The sequence below is a fragment of the Leucopleurus acutus genome (assembly GCF_964270905.1).
Source record: "Leucopleurus acutus genome assembly, chromosome: 9".
Taxonomy (NCBI): Eukaryota; Metazoa; Chordata; class Mammalia; order Artiodactyla; family Delphinidae; genus Leucopleurus; species Leucopleurus acutus.
The window spans coordinates 62975002-62988956 of NC_139144.1; the positions used below are offsets into that span (position 1 = coordinate 62975002).

The 13955-nt window shown below is 35.9% G+C and overlaps 1 protein-coding gene across 1 annotated transcript in view; it reads left to right on the plus strand.

Moving 5' to 3' along the window:
• Positions 1-13955, plus strand: part of ZNRF2 (zinc and ring finger 2) — a 97485-nt gene that overhangs the window by 42702 nt on the left and 40828 nt on the right. Inside the window, exon 2 of the mRNA XM_082847007.1 lies at positions 10656-10751. Coding sequence (XP_082703133.1) covers positions 10656-10751 — 96 coding nt within the window. The remainder of the gene's footprint in view (positions 1-10655; positions 10752-13955) is intronic.

Below are 13955 nucleotides of genomic sequence, written 5' to 3' on the forward strand. Positions count from 1 at the left end.
TATATATATATATATTAAAAAAACACCACAGCTTGTCCATTCCTGAATTCTTTATTTTGTTTAATCTCTTGATTGGGTCTTTTTTTTTCTTTCACTTTTATGTGGAATCTTTTTTTTTTGAATTTTATTTTATTTTTTATATAGCAGGTTCTTATTAGTTATCAGTTTCATACACATCAGTGTATACATGTCAATCCCAGTCTCCCAGTTCATCCCACTACCACCCCCCCAACCCCCCACCGCTTTCCCCCCTTGGTGTCCATACGTTTGTTCTCTGCATCTGTGTCTCTATTTCTGCCCTGCAAACTCGTTCATCTGTACCATTTTTCTAGGTTCCACATATATGTGTTAATATACGATATTTGTTTTTCTCTTTCTGATCTTGACTGGGTCTTGAGTCTTTGAACTTTTGAGGATATAGATTACTTGAGTCCTAATTTTTTTCCCCTTTTTAAGAGTTCTGAAGACACCCCCATCCCCTCACACACATAAAATGTGTCCCAAATAAAATCTGTGTATTATTCTGTGGATAATTCTGAGACCAGTATTATTTCTGCCATCCTCACTGTCAATTGTAGACATCTTACATTTTCTGTCTAGATATTCACTAGGATTCTTTCTTTTACTATCTTTGGTAATTTTGTTCTGTGCTTTGGATTCAAGTCTCTTCTTTGAGAGAACCAATTAGCCTTTTGTTTTCCATACATTTCATCTTTTTTCAAATCACTGTCGTCTCTGTTTTGTTTTTCATAAGTCTGCAGTCCATGTCAGTGATGTTATCCTTATTCTGATTTCTTCTGTAGTTTTTATTTCTGTTACTGGTATACTGTTATATTTAATTTATTTCCTGAACTATGACAGCTGTTTCTTGAGTTAATTTTCTGAGTTGTCTAATTTATCTGCCTTTTTAATGTTTTTGTTTTCCTTAAGTGGTAGATTCAATGGTTAGGTCCCATAATGAAGTCTTTCTTATTATTCATCAAAGAATGGAGCCAATTCTAGTTGGGCCTGTTGTAAGTGAAGACATTGTGTGTGGGGGGGGGAGAGGGGGCAGAGGAAGTGATCTGGGGCAGCCTACAGCTTCAGTTGAGATATGTTCCTACAGAAACATTTTCACTTGGCTAATATGTTCTATGCTTTTCTTCCTTTAAAATAGTTTTAAAAAGTAAACTAATGTAATATATGTATATATTTTGAAAACATAAAATAGTCTTATAATAAAAATCATCGTTCTCTTGTGTCAACCTTCCCCAACTCCGAGTTTTTAATTTCTGGGGACGCCTATTTTCAACACTTGAAGGTGTTATAACATTTACTTTGGTTGGTTATAAATATTACTATTTATATTTACTGAATATTACTATTTATAAATAATGTGCCTATATTCCTGTTTTTAATTTACTTTAGATGCTAAGTATTAACTGCCTATTATGGAAGATGAGGATTTACATACCTCACCTGGCTTTATTTTTATCTTTCCACCTTTTGAATGTCTTTTTAAATGACAGTTTGCTTAAATTGATGCTCATTGTTTATGGCTGTGGATTATATTTCCTTTTATGTGTTTGTCTCATAGTTAATAATTGCCTCATCTATTTGCTTACTTAATTTTCTAAGTTCCTATCAGTTTTTCCCATCCTTGCCCAAAGAATTATAAAACTAAGTACAGTACTGTTTTCCACATGATTAAACACATCAAGAAACCTTATCAGTTCACTCCCTACTCCTCGCCCATGCCCTCCTCCCCTGCATTTCCCTCTCCTCCCTTCCCCCCCATTCCCCTTCTCTGTCCTCCTCTCCTCTGCCTTCTCCCGCTTCTTGAGCAGTCTACTCTCCTTACAATCTGGACTAATAATCTTCCAGACCTGCTATACAACTATCCAAGGACTTTCCTTCACCTTTCTCCTATGAGAGATCTTGTTTCCTTGATCTTGCTGTCTTTGTCTTGTTTTCCTCAGCTCTGTTCGCTCCCTTGTTTTAGTGGATCACATGTTCTTAGAAGTTTCTCAAGAGTGCACATGGGAAGGAAAGCTTTTGATGCTTTTTTAATCAGGAAAATATGTTTTTATCAATCAAGTGTGAATATGTAATAGTTTATATATATAGTCTAAGTGAAAGTTTTTTTAGAATTTTGAAGTTATTGCTTCACATCTTCTTTCAATTGTTGCTGTTGAGAACACTTAATGCCATTCTGATTTTGAAAAACAATTGGACTAGACTCTCCAAAAATATTACTATCATGAAAGACAGAATATAAACGTCTGGGAAACTGTGTTAGATACTTTACAGTGATCTTTTTTCTTTTTGAAAACTTTTAGATTTTGTTCTTTATTCCCTAATGCTCTGTTATTTCCTGGTAATGTACTTTGGTATGGCTCTTTATTTTCATTTATTGTATGGGTACATTCTTTCAGTCTGTATGCTCATGAGCTTCAGTTTGGGAAATTATGTCTTTGATAGTTTCTTCCTCTTTTTTCAATTCTGTTTCTAGCTGATTAGATGTTAGACCACCTGGATTGATCTTCTGATTTTATTATTTACTCTACTGTTTGACTTTTGGTTTTACTTCCTGGGAGATTAAAAAAGATGAGTAATGGATTAGGCTAAGAATTAGGCTCTGGATCCAGAAGGCCTGTTTGAATTCTGCATTGCCAGTTTCTAACTGTGTGATCTTATAAAAGTTAATTACCCTTTCTCTTTTTTATCTGTAAAATAGGGTTAATATTGAATAGCAGTGCCTAACTCAAAGGATGTGAGGATAAATAAGTTAATTCATCCAAAGTGCTTAGATAATTTCCTGGTACATAGTAAATGTTAATTGTTATTATCGTTTGGCATCATTATTACCTCAAAGTTAATACTTTAACCATCTATTCGAATTCTTAATTTCTACCAAAAGTTTAATTTTCCAGAGCTTTTGTTTGCTTCTCTGTTCCTAGTTTTATAGCCTCCTGTTCTTATTTCATGGATGTAGTATCATCTTGAATTATTGGGACAATTGAGGAAATTTGGAAAAACCCTCCAACATATAAGGTGGACACCAAAACAAATATATAGAAACAAAATTAAATAAATAAATAGATAGAAACAAAAATAAATAGAAATCTTTTAATTATAAGATTTTTGGGGTGTCAGCAGTGTTGAAGTTTTTTTGTTTTCTGCATTGACTCTTTTATCATAGTTTCCCTTTTCTATTAATTTGTTTTGGTGTACATCTTATACGTTGGAGGCTTTTTCTAAATTTCCTCATACTTAGGTTCAAATTATATTTGGCAGTAATATACTTAAGTATCATGTTCTCAGTGTGTCATATCAGGGAGCACAGATAGTCAGCTTGCCCTTTTGTTGGTGATACTAAGTTTAGACATTTGTTTAAGGTAATGTCAGCCAGTTTCTCCATTTTAAAAGTACCTTTTAATCTTTGTTAATTAAGTGATTTGGGGTTGATATTTCAGAATGTGTAATTATCCATTTGTACTTTCACATTCTTATTAAATTTAAAATATTTAATTTATTATGTCATCCATTTTTATGTTTAGATTGTCCAAATTTGACAGGGAGAAGCCCTTTGAAACTGGCTTCTGTGCCTTTTTGTGTGTCCATATCAGTTTTTGAACACTTCCTTAATCTGGCACAACAAGATATTCAAGGCTCAACTTTTACTCCCTGCCCCAGACTTAGAACCAGCCATTTTTTCAAGGATCCCTGGTTCCTTTTTGTGGGGGGAATGATATTTAGAACCCAAGATCTGGGGGTAGATCCTTTTTGCTACTGAAGTATCATTGCTTCTAGGCTCTTTTAGTGGACTGAGCTAAATAAGTTTGTTTGTGTGTGTGTGTGTGTGTGTGTGTGTGTGTGTGTATTTTTCTTTGTATCTATTTGATATATAGTTAAGTTCATTTGTTTCCATTTATATTTACTTTTACTAGGGACTTTCCTCATCCTTTTTTATTTTTAATTTTTGACTACATATATTATTAACATTGTTCAAAAGTCAAAAACTTTATTACTTGGCGCAGCCAAATAAATATTTTTTAAAAACTTTATTAAATATTTATAAATATTTTTTTAAAACTTTATTAAAAAGTAAAGTTTTTTTAAAACTTTATTAAAAACTTTATTAAAAGGTGGACTCAGGAGTACCTTCTTTAAGTTTTTCTTTCACTACATTCTCATTTACCACCTGTAGGTAACATGTATGTAAACCTTTTTTTATATAGTTTTTTAAAAAATTTAATTTTATTTATTTATTGTTTTTGGCTGCGTTGGGTCTTCATTGCTGCGCACAGGCTTTTCTCTGATTGTGGCGAGCGAGGGCTGCTCTTCATTGCGGTGCGAGGGCTTCCTGTGGTGGCTTCTCTTGTTGCAGAGCATGGGTTCTAGGCGCATGGGCTCAGTAGTTGTGGCTCGCGGGCTCTAGAGCGCAGGCTCAGTAGTTGTGGCACACGGGCTTAGGTGCTCCGTGGCATGTGGGATCTTCCCGAACCAGGGCTTGAACCCGTGTCCCCTGCATTGGCAGGCAGATTCCCAGCACTGCGCCACCAGGGAAGCCCCTGTAAACCTTAATTAGAAATTTATCCTTCCTTGTTTTTCTCTTTGCAGGTATACACGTACACATGTATTCTTAGTTAATCTTCTTTCTTGCACAGTAGCTAGCATAACATATGCCTGCTTTTTCACATTGTTTTTTCCAGTTAATATAGCCTGGGTATCTCTTCATATCAGTTTATAGAGACCGTTCTCATTTCTTTTTTATAGTTGTGTAGTAACTCCGTTGCATAATGCATAATTGTTTATTCACCGAATCTCTTATGTGTTTCCAATATTATGCTATTTCAAAGAGTGCCACAGTAAATTACTGTGTGTGTGTGTGTTTTAATTAAAACATAAATGTATTATGTCTTGAGGTTCTGTGAGTAAGGTAGGCCCAGTAGATGGGCTTCCCACTTGGGATCTCTCAGGCAGTTGCAGTTGGAAGTTGGGATTGGAGTCATCTGAAAGTCAGAGTAACTGAACATTCAAGGTAGCTCACTCAGTATGCCTGGAACTTAATGATATTGGTTGTTAGCTCAGAGTTCAGCTTGGGCTGTCAGCTGGAATGCCTACCCATGACCTCTCTGTGTGCCTGGGATTCACAGAGCATGTCAGCTGGGTTTGAGAGGGAATGTCCCCAAAGTGAGCATCCCAAAAGGCCCAAATGGGAGCTGCAAGCCATCTTAAGATTTATCTCAGAAATCCCAGAATATCAGTCATGCATTCCATTGATCAAGCAAGTTATTAAGGCTGGCCCAGATTCAAGGGGAGGAGAATTAGACTCCTTAATGTGAGGAACAGGAGGTGTGAAATTGACAGCAGCTATTTCTGGATAGCTTTTTGTGGGGGGAATGATATACCCAAGATCTGGGGGTGGATCCTTTTTGCTACTGAAATGTCATTGCTTCTAGGCTCTTTTAGTGGACTGAGCTAAATAAGTGTGTGTGTGTGTGTGTGTGTGTGTGTGTGTGTGTGTGTGTGTATATTTCTATATAGGTAGGTTGCTAGTGCGCTTTCTAGCAACCATAACTCACATCCCTTCCATATGTAAAGCATACTCACTTTGTTCCTAAGACCCAGACAGTCTCATTCCATTAAGGGATCAATTTGAAGTCCAGGATCTTGTTATCTAAGTCAAGTTCCAATATGGTTGAAGCTTCTTAGGTGCAGTTCCTCCAGTACAGCACCTTGTAAACAGTTTCTCTTGACCTGAAGACCTTTACAGAGATTTTTATTTCTCCATACAGCTTTGAGTTATTATCTAGTATCCTTTCATTTCACCTTGTAGGACTCCATTGAACATATCTTGTAGGGCAGGGCTAGTGGTAACAAACTCCCTCAGGTTTTATCTGGGAATTTCAAAATTTCTCCCTCACTTTTGAAGAAGTTTTGCTGGATATAAGATTCTTAGTTGACAGTCTTTTCCTTTGAGCACTTTAAATATATCCGCCAACTGCCTTCTGGAGTCCAAAGTGTATCATGAGAAATCTGCTTGTAATCTTATTGAGGATCCCTTGTATGTAATGACTCACTTCTCTCTTGCTGTTTTCAATATTATCTGTTTGTCTTTTGAAAGTTTGATTATAATGTATCCTGATGTGGCCTCATCTTACATGGAGGTTGTTGAGCTTCTCAGATGTTCATATTCATGTCTTTCATCAAATTTGGGAAGTTTTCAGCTATTATTCAAATATTTTCTCTACTCTCTTCTCTGTTCTCCTTCACAGACTCCCAAATGCATATTTTCGTTTGCTTGTTGGTGTCCCACAGGTCTCTCTTAGACTCTGTTCACTTTTTTCAAACTTTTTTCTTTCTGTTCCTCAGACATGATAACTTCTATTGTCCTATCTTAACGTTCACTGATTCTGTCTTCGCCTTGTTCAAATCTGCCTTTGAATCCCTCTAGTGAGTTTTTCATTTCAGTTATTATACTTTTCAGCTGTAGAATTTCTTCTTCGTTTCTATTTAAGTTTTCTGTCTATTGATATTTTGTTCATACATCATTTTCTTGAGTTTCTCCACACCTTTCTTTAGTTCTTTGAGCATCTCTAAGACAGGCATTTCAAAGTCATTTTCTAGTATATCTGCCATCAGTTCTTTTTCATGGGCAGTTTCTGCTGATTTCTTTTTTTTTTTCTTTGAATGGGCCATACTTTCTTGTTCATTTGTATACCTTATTTTTTGTTTTTTTCTGAAAACTGGACATTTAAATCTAATAATGTGGTAACTCTGGAAATCAGATTCTGCCCCTTCCCTGGGGTCTGCTGTTTTTTATTATTGTTTTTTGGGGGTGTTGTAGGCTGTCTCTGTGCTAAGGATCGTCAGCCTGAGGTATAAACTTCTCAGGTCTTTTTGGACTCTTTCCTGAATCTGCATAGTCACTTTCTAATTTTCCTCATATAACCAATTGTTTTGAAATGTGCTAGTCTTTAATGTCTGGCTCTCCAAAGGGGAAAAAGAGAAAAACAAAGAGGGGCAGAGAGGCACAATCCCTTTAAATCCCCTTGAAGTCTCTTCAGCTAGAGGGGAAGGGGCTTACAACAATAGAGGGAGGTCCAACAACAGTGACTGCCTTTTTCTTTGTCTGTACCTCCTTGATCAGAAGCAGCAATCAGCAAATCAGAGCGCAGATTCCCAGTATTTGGAGCACAGGGTCCTTTTTGCCTACCCTCACTCCTGTAATCTGTGTGCAAGGTGCTCCAGGAACAGGTGCACCACTGCCTGCCATGTGGCTGGGATGGGGGGAAGGATAACTGTCTCTGTGCTAAGAGGTGAAATGAACCGCAATGTATTGTCCAAGTCTTCTTTCCTTTGGAAGTTGCAAGCCTTCAACAGATTCCAGACTTCCAAAATAGCTCCTTCAAACAAATTCCGCCCATTCAATTTTTGTCTAGGTGGGGAGGTAGATTCCCTTAGTGCTTCCTACTTTGCCATCTTCCCATAATCCTCTATCTGTGCATGTGTTTTCTGGTATTGGTGGGGGCATACCTTCAGGGAGAGATCCTAGAAGTGGGATTGCAGGATCAGAAGGTAAATACACATGTAATCTAGTTAGATGTTGTGAAATTACCCTCTGTAGAGGTTGTACAATTTTGCACTCCTACTAGCAACATATGAAAGTACCTGTTTCTCCAAAGCCTCACCAACCATGTGTTGTCAAACTTTTGAGTTCTTGCCAATCTGGGAAGAGTAATGATATCTTAATGTAGAGATAAAGTAAAGCCCAAGGAGAGAAAATAGTATGTACAAAGAACCACCTGGATTTTTAGTTAAAACAGTGAAATAAACACATGTGTTTCTTTCCTCCCTCCTTAACACACTAAAATGAGAGTAAAGAAATAAACAGAAGAACTTGAGAGTAAAGTGCTTCTTTCATTATGACACTGCAGTTTTTCATGTGTTTAAGGGTTAGTTACATATCTTTCTTTTTGGTGAGATGTCTGTTTAAAACTTTTGCCCATTTTTCTAACAGGTGTTTGGTTTTCCTCATTTTTTTAAGAGTTCTTTGTATATTAAGGATATTGTCCTTTTGTGATAAGAGTTGTAAATATTTTCATTAGTCTTTTGAATTTGTTTCTGCTGTGTTGTCATGTGCAAATTTCTTTCTTTTATTGCATTATGTTTATGAGAGAAGCCCTGAAAAGCTGTTTGGAAGCTCTATATGTAAGACTAAGACTTGTGAACAGACAAGGATCTCTTGCTGTTTCATTCTGTGGAACTTTTGATTTAAGAGAAGACTCTACCAGTGTCTTGGTAGAGATAGAGAAAAGGAGATTGTTGGGAAGGGCCCTTTTCCATACATAGATATTTATTTATTCCCTTGTTTTTTTCCCTTCACCTTGCTGTGCCTGGTGTCCTCAAGCCAATCTATTTTGGGTCTTTTTTTTTTTTTTTCCTGTAGTAGACCTTCATTCTCCTGCTCTATTTGGGAAACTGTAGTTGCTTGGCTATATGTCATGGGTTGGAGACTTGGGGATCCTTTTTATTAAGTCTTTCAGTCAGTCTAGATTTTAACCACACACCTCACCATTGTTTTGGGAAGTTATTGGAGGTATAGATTCCTGAGTCCTTCGAGAATTATGTAGTGAGAATTGGCTTACTTCTGCAGACACTTAGGATGTCTGTTTTCTCAGTCCTGTTAATTCCTTCATCTGTTCTCATCTGCTGCTGTCTCCTTTCAAGTTCTTTATCTTGTTATATTTATTCTCACTTTTAGTAGATTTTAGGTGTAAGGAGAAAGAAACACATCAATTCATTGTATTTAATTAGAAATGCAGTGGTTCTTTATACATAGTTTCTCTCCTTAGGCTCTACTTTGTGGGCAGTTGGATGGCTCTCAATGGTTCATGGTATTTCACTTTTGTTTGATAATTTAGAGTTTATGTGCCAGTACTCAGATGATTTTGATCAGCAGTTGGAAAATTGGGTACCTTTTTTTTTTTTTTAAGTCCTGTGTAACTTCAAGGGAAGAAGGTTTTTACAATTTTAAGCAAAAGATTATTATTGGTCCTGGAAATAGGAATGCTGCTTGAGAGTCTCTTTGTCTTCTCCCCATTTGATCTATATTTTGCAGTATTGCTATAGTCTGTGTTTGGGGATTATAGCTATTTTGTAGCTTAATTTTAGATTAATCCCCTTTGCTTTTTCTTCTTTCTCATTTTGGTAGTTTTGAAGAAGTGGGAAGTAAACATACCTTTATTCCTTTCTTTTAAAATGTATTTAATACAGTGTGAAAAACTGTGCTCAAAAACATGTATTTCATTTAAGAAGTTGAATAACTGGATTAAGTACCCATGCCAAAACCTTTTCTTATTCAGTAAAGCTTTGCACGAGGTATGACTCTAATCTGACATGTTGGGTTGCAGTGAGTTTCATGTCACGACAAAGGGAGGAGAATGTCTGTAAGAACACACATGTACTAGAAAGAGAGCTACCAGAATCTGAGGCAGCTTTAGGGACTGGTTTTTTTTTTCACCACCCTTCTTATTAGTTGTTGTCTTTCACAGCACTTTGCTCCTCTCTGCACATCTGCTCTAAGATCTCCATGTGAACCATTTTCCTGTGCTTACTGATAGTTTCTGTTCTCTTATAAATTCAGACTACAGAATAGATACCCCACCCAAGTCTCTCTCATGTGACCTTTCTGCTTCAGCTGTCTACAGCTGACCAGTGTACTCTCTTGCTGTTTCTTAAGTCATTAAAAACAAATTGGCCCAGACCATCTTTTTGTGCCACCCTGGTTTGTTGTTCCTAACCAAACCATAAATGGACTTTCTTGGATCAGTTCACTTCTCAAGCAGGTTGGGGATGTTGGAGAAGGGAGCAGTAGGTCAGCAGGGAAGCAGCAGGGAACCATGGATGGACAGTTACTCTTGGTAAGTGAGGGAGCAGGATAGAGCTGAATGCATAACATTTCCTCCTTCAGTCTACCAGTTTATTTTTAATAGAGTACTTCAGGCAAATACTTAGTGAGTACAGATTGAATATTGTAGGAAACTAGCTAATATTTGTATCAAAATTGACGAGAAATCTGCTGTTTGGTGCTATTTTCTGTTTGCATTGTGACTTCAGAAGCATGGTATGGCCGTAAGACCACTATACTAGGAGTCAGGATAGATTCTAGACCTGATTTTGCTGTTCTGTGAAAGGCTTCACTTTCTTCATTAGATAAATATTTTAAAGGTCAGTGGAGTAGAATAGTTTCTAAGGTACTACCTAGCTATAAAACCTTGCGACTCAAATTATACTATAAGCTGGGAAAGGTACTTTCCATAAGGATGGTCAGAATAAACAGCTATTATAATGAAATCGTAAGTTCAGATTAATGTAAAAAATTAGAAACAAGAATGATTGGACCCATACATTAGAAAAGGGTGCAAGAGTTTTGTAGTGAACTAAATTCTCCTCATTTAAGCTTGTTTTATTTGAAATCAGATGCTGTTTATAAACTGATTTAAGTCAGATATTATAGTCACAAACTGTTTTCCCAACTTAAGTTGCACATAGGTAGTGTATTAGTGTAAGTGTAATATTGAAGTTTGAAATTCTTCTTCCTGCTTTTTTAAAAAGCATAGTTGGATATTCAAAATAGTGAAGTAACATGAATTTCTTTTACTTTTTAGGATTTAAGTGTCCTGTATGCTCAAAATTTGTACCCTCAGATGAAATGGATTTGCATCTTGTGATGTGTTTAACAAAGCCAAGAATAACCTATAATGGTAAGTCCAGTGCTTTAAAATAATACTTTAAATTAGAATTATCTTAGATTTTATGAATTTCGTGTTTCAGGTAAAAGTTAAAAGGCCAGGAAGGGCTATCTATGAGCCTTGAGCTAACTGGTATCCTAATTAGGTCTGGTGCTTTGGCTGTGCCATTCTTACCTGACCACAATCTCCAGATACTCAAAACTGTAGGAGAGATTTTCAATGTAGTCCTGGTACATTTTGAAATAGACTTGAAAAAAAAAAAGGAATAGTTCATTCGTGACTTTAGATGAATAGAATGAAATAAAGGAAAAATGAGAGCTTTTTTCAGAATTTCATAGATAAAAAGACAAACTTCAAAATCCGTGGAGAAATTTTAGATTTTTCAAATGTAAAATTTGGTTTGAAATAGAATGAGTAAGAAGAGTACCAGTAAACAATGAAGCCAATTGAAAGATCGACTTCTTGATCAGCAAATGTTTTTTCAGTACCTGTCAGGTATGAGGTATATAGTGTTAGGAACTTGGAATATAGCAATGAATAAAACAGATGGATCCTACAGCCTAGGATCAACCAAAGGTTAATCAGTGTAGTAACACTTAGTCAATAATCTGAGATTTCTCCTCAGATTACAGAAATCTTGTCGGGGTAAAATTTAACACTGAAGTGAACATGTTATTTTGAGTAGCTTTTTTGCAAAATGTTTTAGGAATCTCTGTCTTGATAAGGTAGTGCTTCAGCCACACTATTATAGTAATAATTGAGCACTTTTTCCCATTTTCCAGTGTATAAGTAAAAGTAGCTTTTAGCATTTCCTTTGAATAGTAAATGTACCTGTTGATTATTATATATAAACCTTTCTGCATTAGGAAATTGAATTGGCTACTTTTCATAATCTAATTGAGATTCAGTTACTTAAGAAATAAAAGACATTTTTATTCAGGTTCAAAATTTGAGGTAAAATTGATTGGGCTTGTTTCTTATACTTACTCTATTATCTTATCATTATCCTCCATAATTATTATGTTTATTACAAGTGTTTTTAAAATAAATATCCTTAAATCTTAAGATTCTGGCCTTGAATTTTAAAAGCCAAGTGTATTTCCTTTTACCATATAATATATTTGCATATAATCTTAGTATTCTGTTTATTTACTTTTTGTGTAGTGTATTTGGATATAGTCTTTTTATGTGTTGATATTTGGCAGTTTTTAATTTCCTGATTTAACTGTGCTCAAGTCATTAAAGTTTTCTACTAGATCACTTGTGTGGTGGCTTAAAAAGCAATATGTAACCCTCTGCTTGGGGATACTGTGATCCAAGAATTCAGGTTTTAAATATTTGACAGTATTCCAATTTAGAAGTTAGTAAACTTAATGCAAAAAGTAAATAAAGTTGCAGCCATTTTTAAGAATGGCTTCCTACTTTAAGGTAGTTAGACCTGAAATTTTTTAATTTGTTACCTATAGATTAACGTCCATAAACATTCACAACAAGAGGCAAAAACAGCTTCTTTATAAACATATATGATTCTTGAATTTTTTAAATGTGGACAGTGGCCAAGTGTGAGTTAAAAGAAGGAGGAGCTGTGATTGACGGGTTTAGGTTAGATAGAGGTGGCAGATTGGTAATGTACTTTCCCATCACAGGCTAGGAGAATTCTAAGGTTTTGAAGGCAGAGTCCTGTAGGGGAGGAAAAAATAATCCCTTTACCTTTCTGAGTTCTTGGCTGAGACCCCTGTAATAAAAGACAGATTAACAAGAGGAAAACAAATACAAATTTATTAACAAGTATACCTCCTGGTGTACATAGGAGGTACCCAGGGGAAAAATGAGCTGATCTCCAAGGTGATTTAGAGTGTGGGCTTAAATAGCATCTTCAGCTAAAGACAAAGAAGAAAGTGAGGGTGGGGAGGCCAGTTGTGGGAGGTCACCAGGAAAATCATGACAAACAAGAGATCTGTTACGTGGATATAGGTTAGTGCCTGCTCCACTGAGAAGATTCTCTTGGGAGTAAACTTTGTGATTTAGAGCAGCCCTCCTCCTCTTCCTGGTAGTGAGAAGGAAGACACCCTTGCAAATGGAGAGTTCTTCTGTTCAGTATTATGTAACAACCTAAATGGGAAAAAAATAGACACATGTATATGTATAACTGAATCACTTTGCTGTACACCTGGAACTGTCAACACGGTTAATCAACTATGCTCCAATATAAAATAAAGAGCTTTTTAAAAACGTGTATTTCCCTCACTAAAGGGTAACTTCTACTTTCAGAGCTTCTCTTGAGTCTGCTATTTCTCAGTCATTTAAAAAATAATCCTTATGCCAAAGAAGCATATTTTAGGTAGCATATTCTGCTACCCTTCAGTCACCAAAATCTGATCAAGGATATGAGCCTGTGTGAGAACCAGCCCCTTTAACACCCAAGCAATAATCTAGGATTATTATGAAGTTTAGAACAAGGTGAGCTGGAGAATCCTGAAATGGAATCGTTTTAGTCAGCTGGACTCCTCACAGCTTCATATTTTAATTCCAAAAAGTTGATTTCGTAGAGAGAGATGCATTAGAGAGATTGGGTCTCTAAATTGTGTTAATACTCAAACAAGAATTTTATTCAGTGTAGTGCTTATTAACTAAAACCTTTTGCAGCCTTTCCTAAAGTAGCTAGATCTATAATTTTTAAATTTATTTGTTAAATGTATATTAATTGAACTGTCTACAGACATTCGCAGTTAGCAAGGAGAATAGTTGGGCTTATTTTTCAGGCTGGGTATTATTTATTTATTTTTGGGTATTATTTATAGTCAAACTCCTGAATAGGATGAATTCCAGAAATTTGACTATAACTTGGTGATTCGGAGTTTCAAATTCATATTCACAGAGATGATATTCTGAATGTTGGTTTGATTTACCAGGCTAGCCCACAGAAGCTTTCTTATTGTTTTTTAATCTGTAATACATTCAAATACCCAAGTCCTGGCAACTGAAGAAGAAAATTGACTCGCCAGGTGAAAGCTCTCAGGATTTAGGCAACTGGCTCAGCAGAAGTTCAGGTAGGAGGCCCAAAGCAATCATGGCAGGAAATGATTCAGAGTGATGTGAGTGGTTATGTATTTGCAGGTGGTATTTTTGGCAGAATGGAAAAAAAGTTCAGAATGACACAATGAGTGTTCGTAGATAGATAGCCCTTAAGTCAGAGACTGCCTGCTTCATATACTT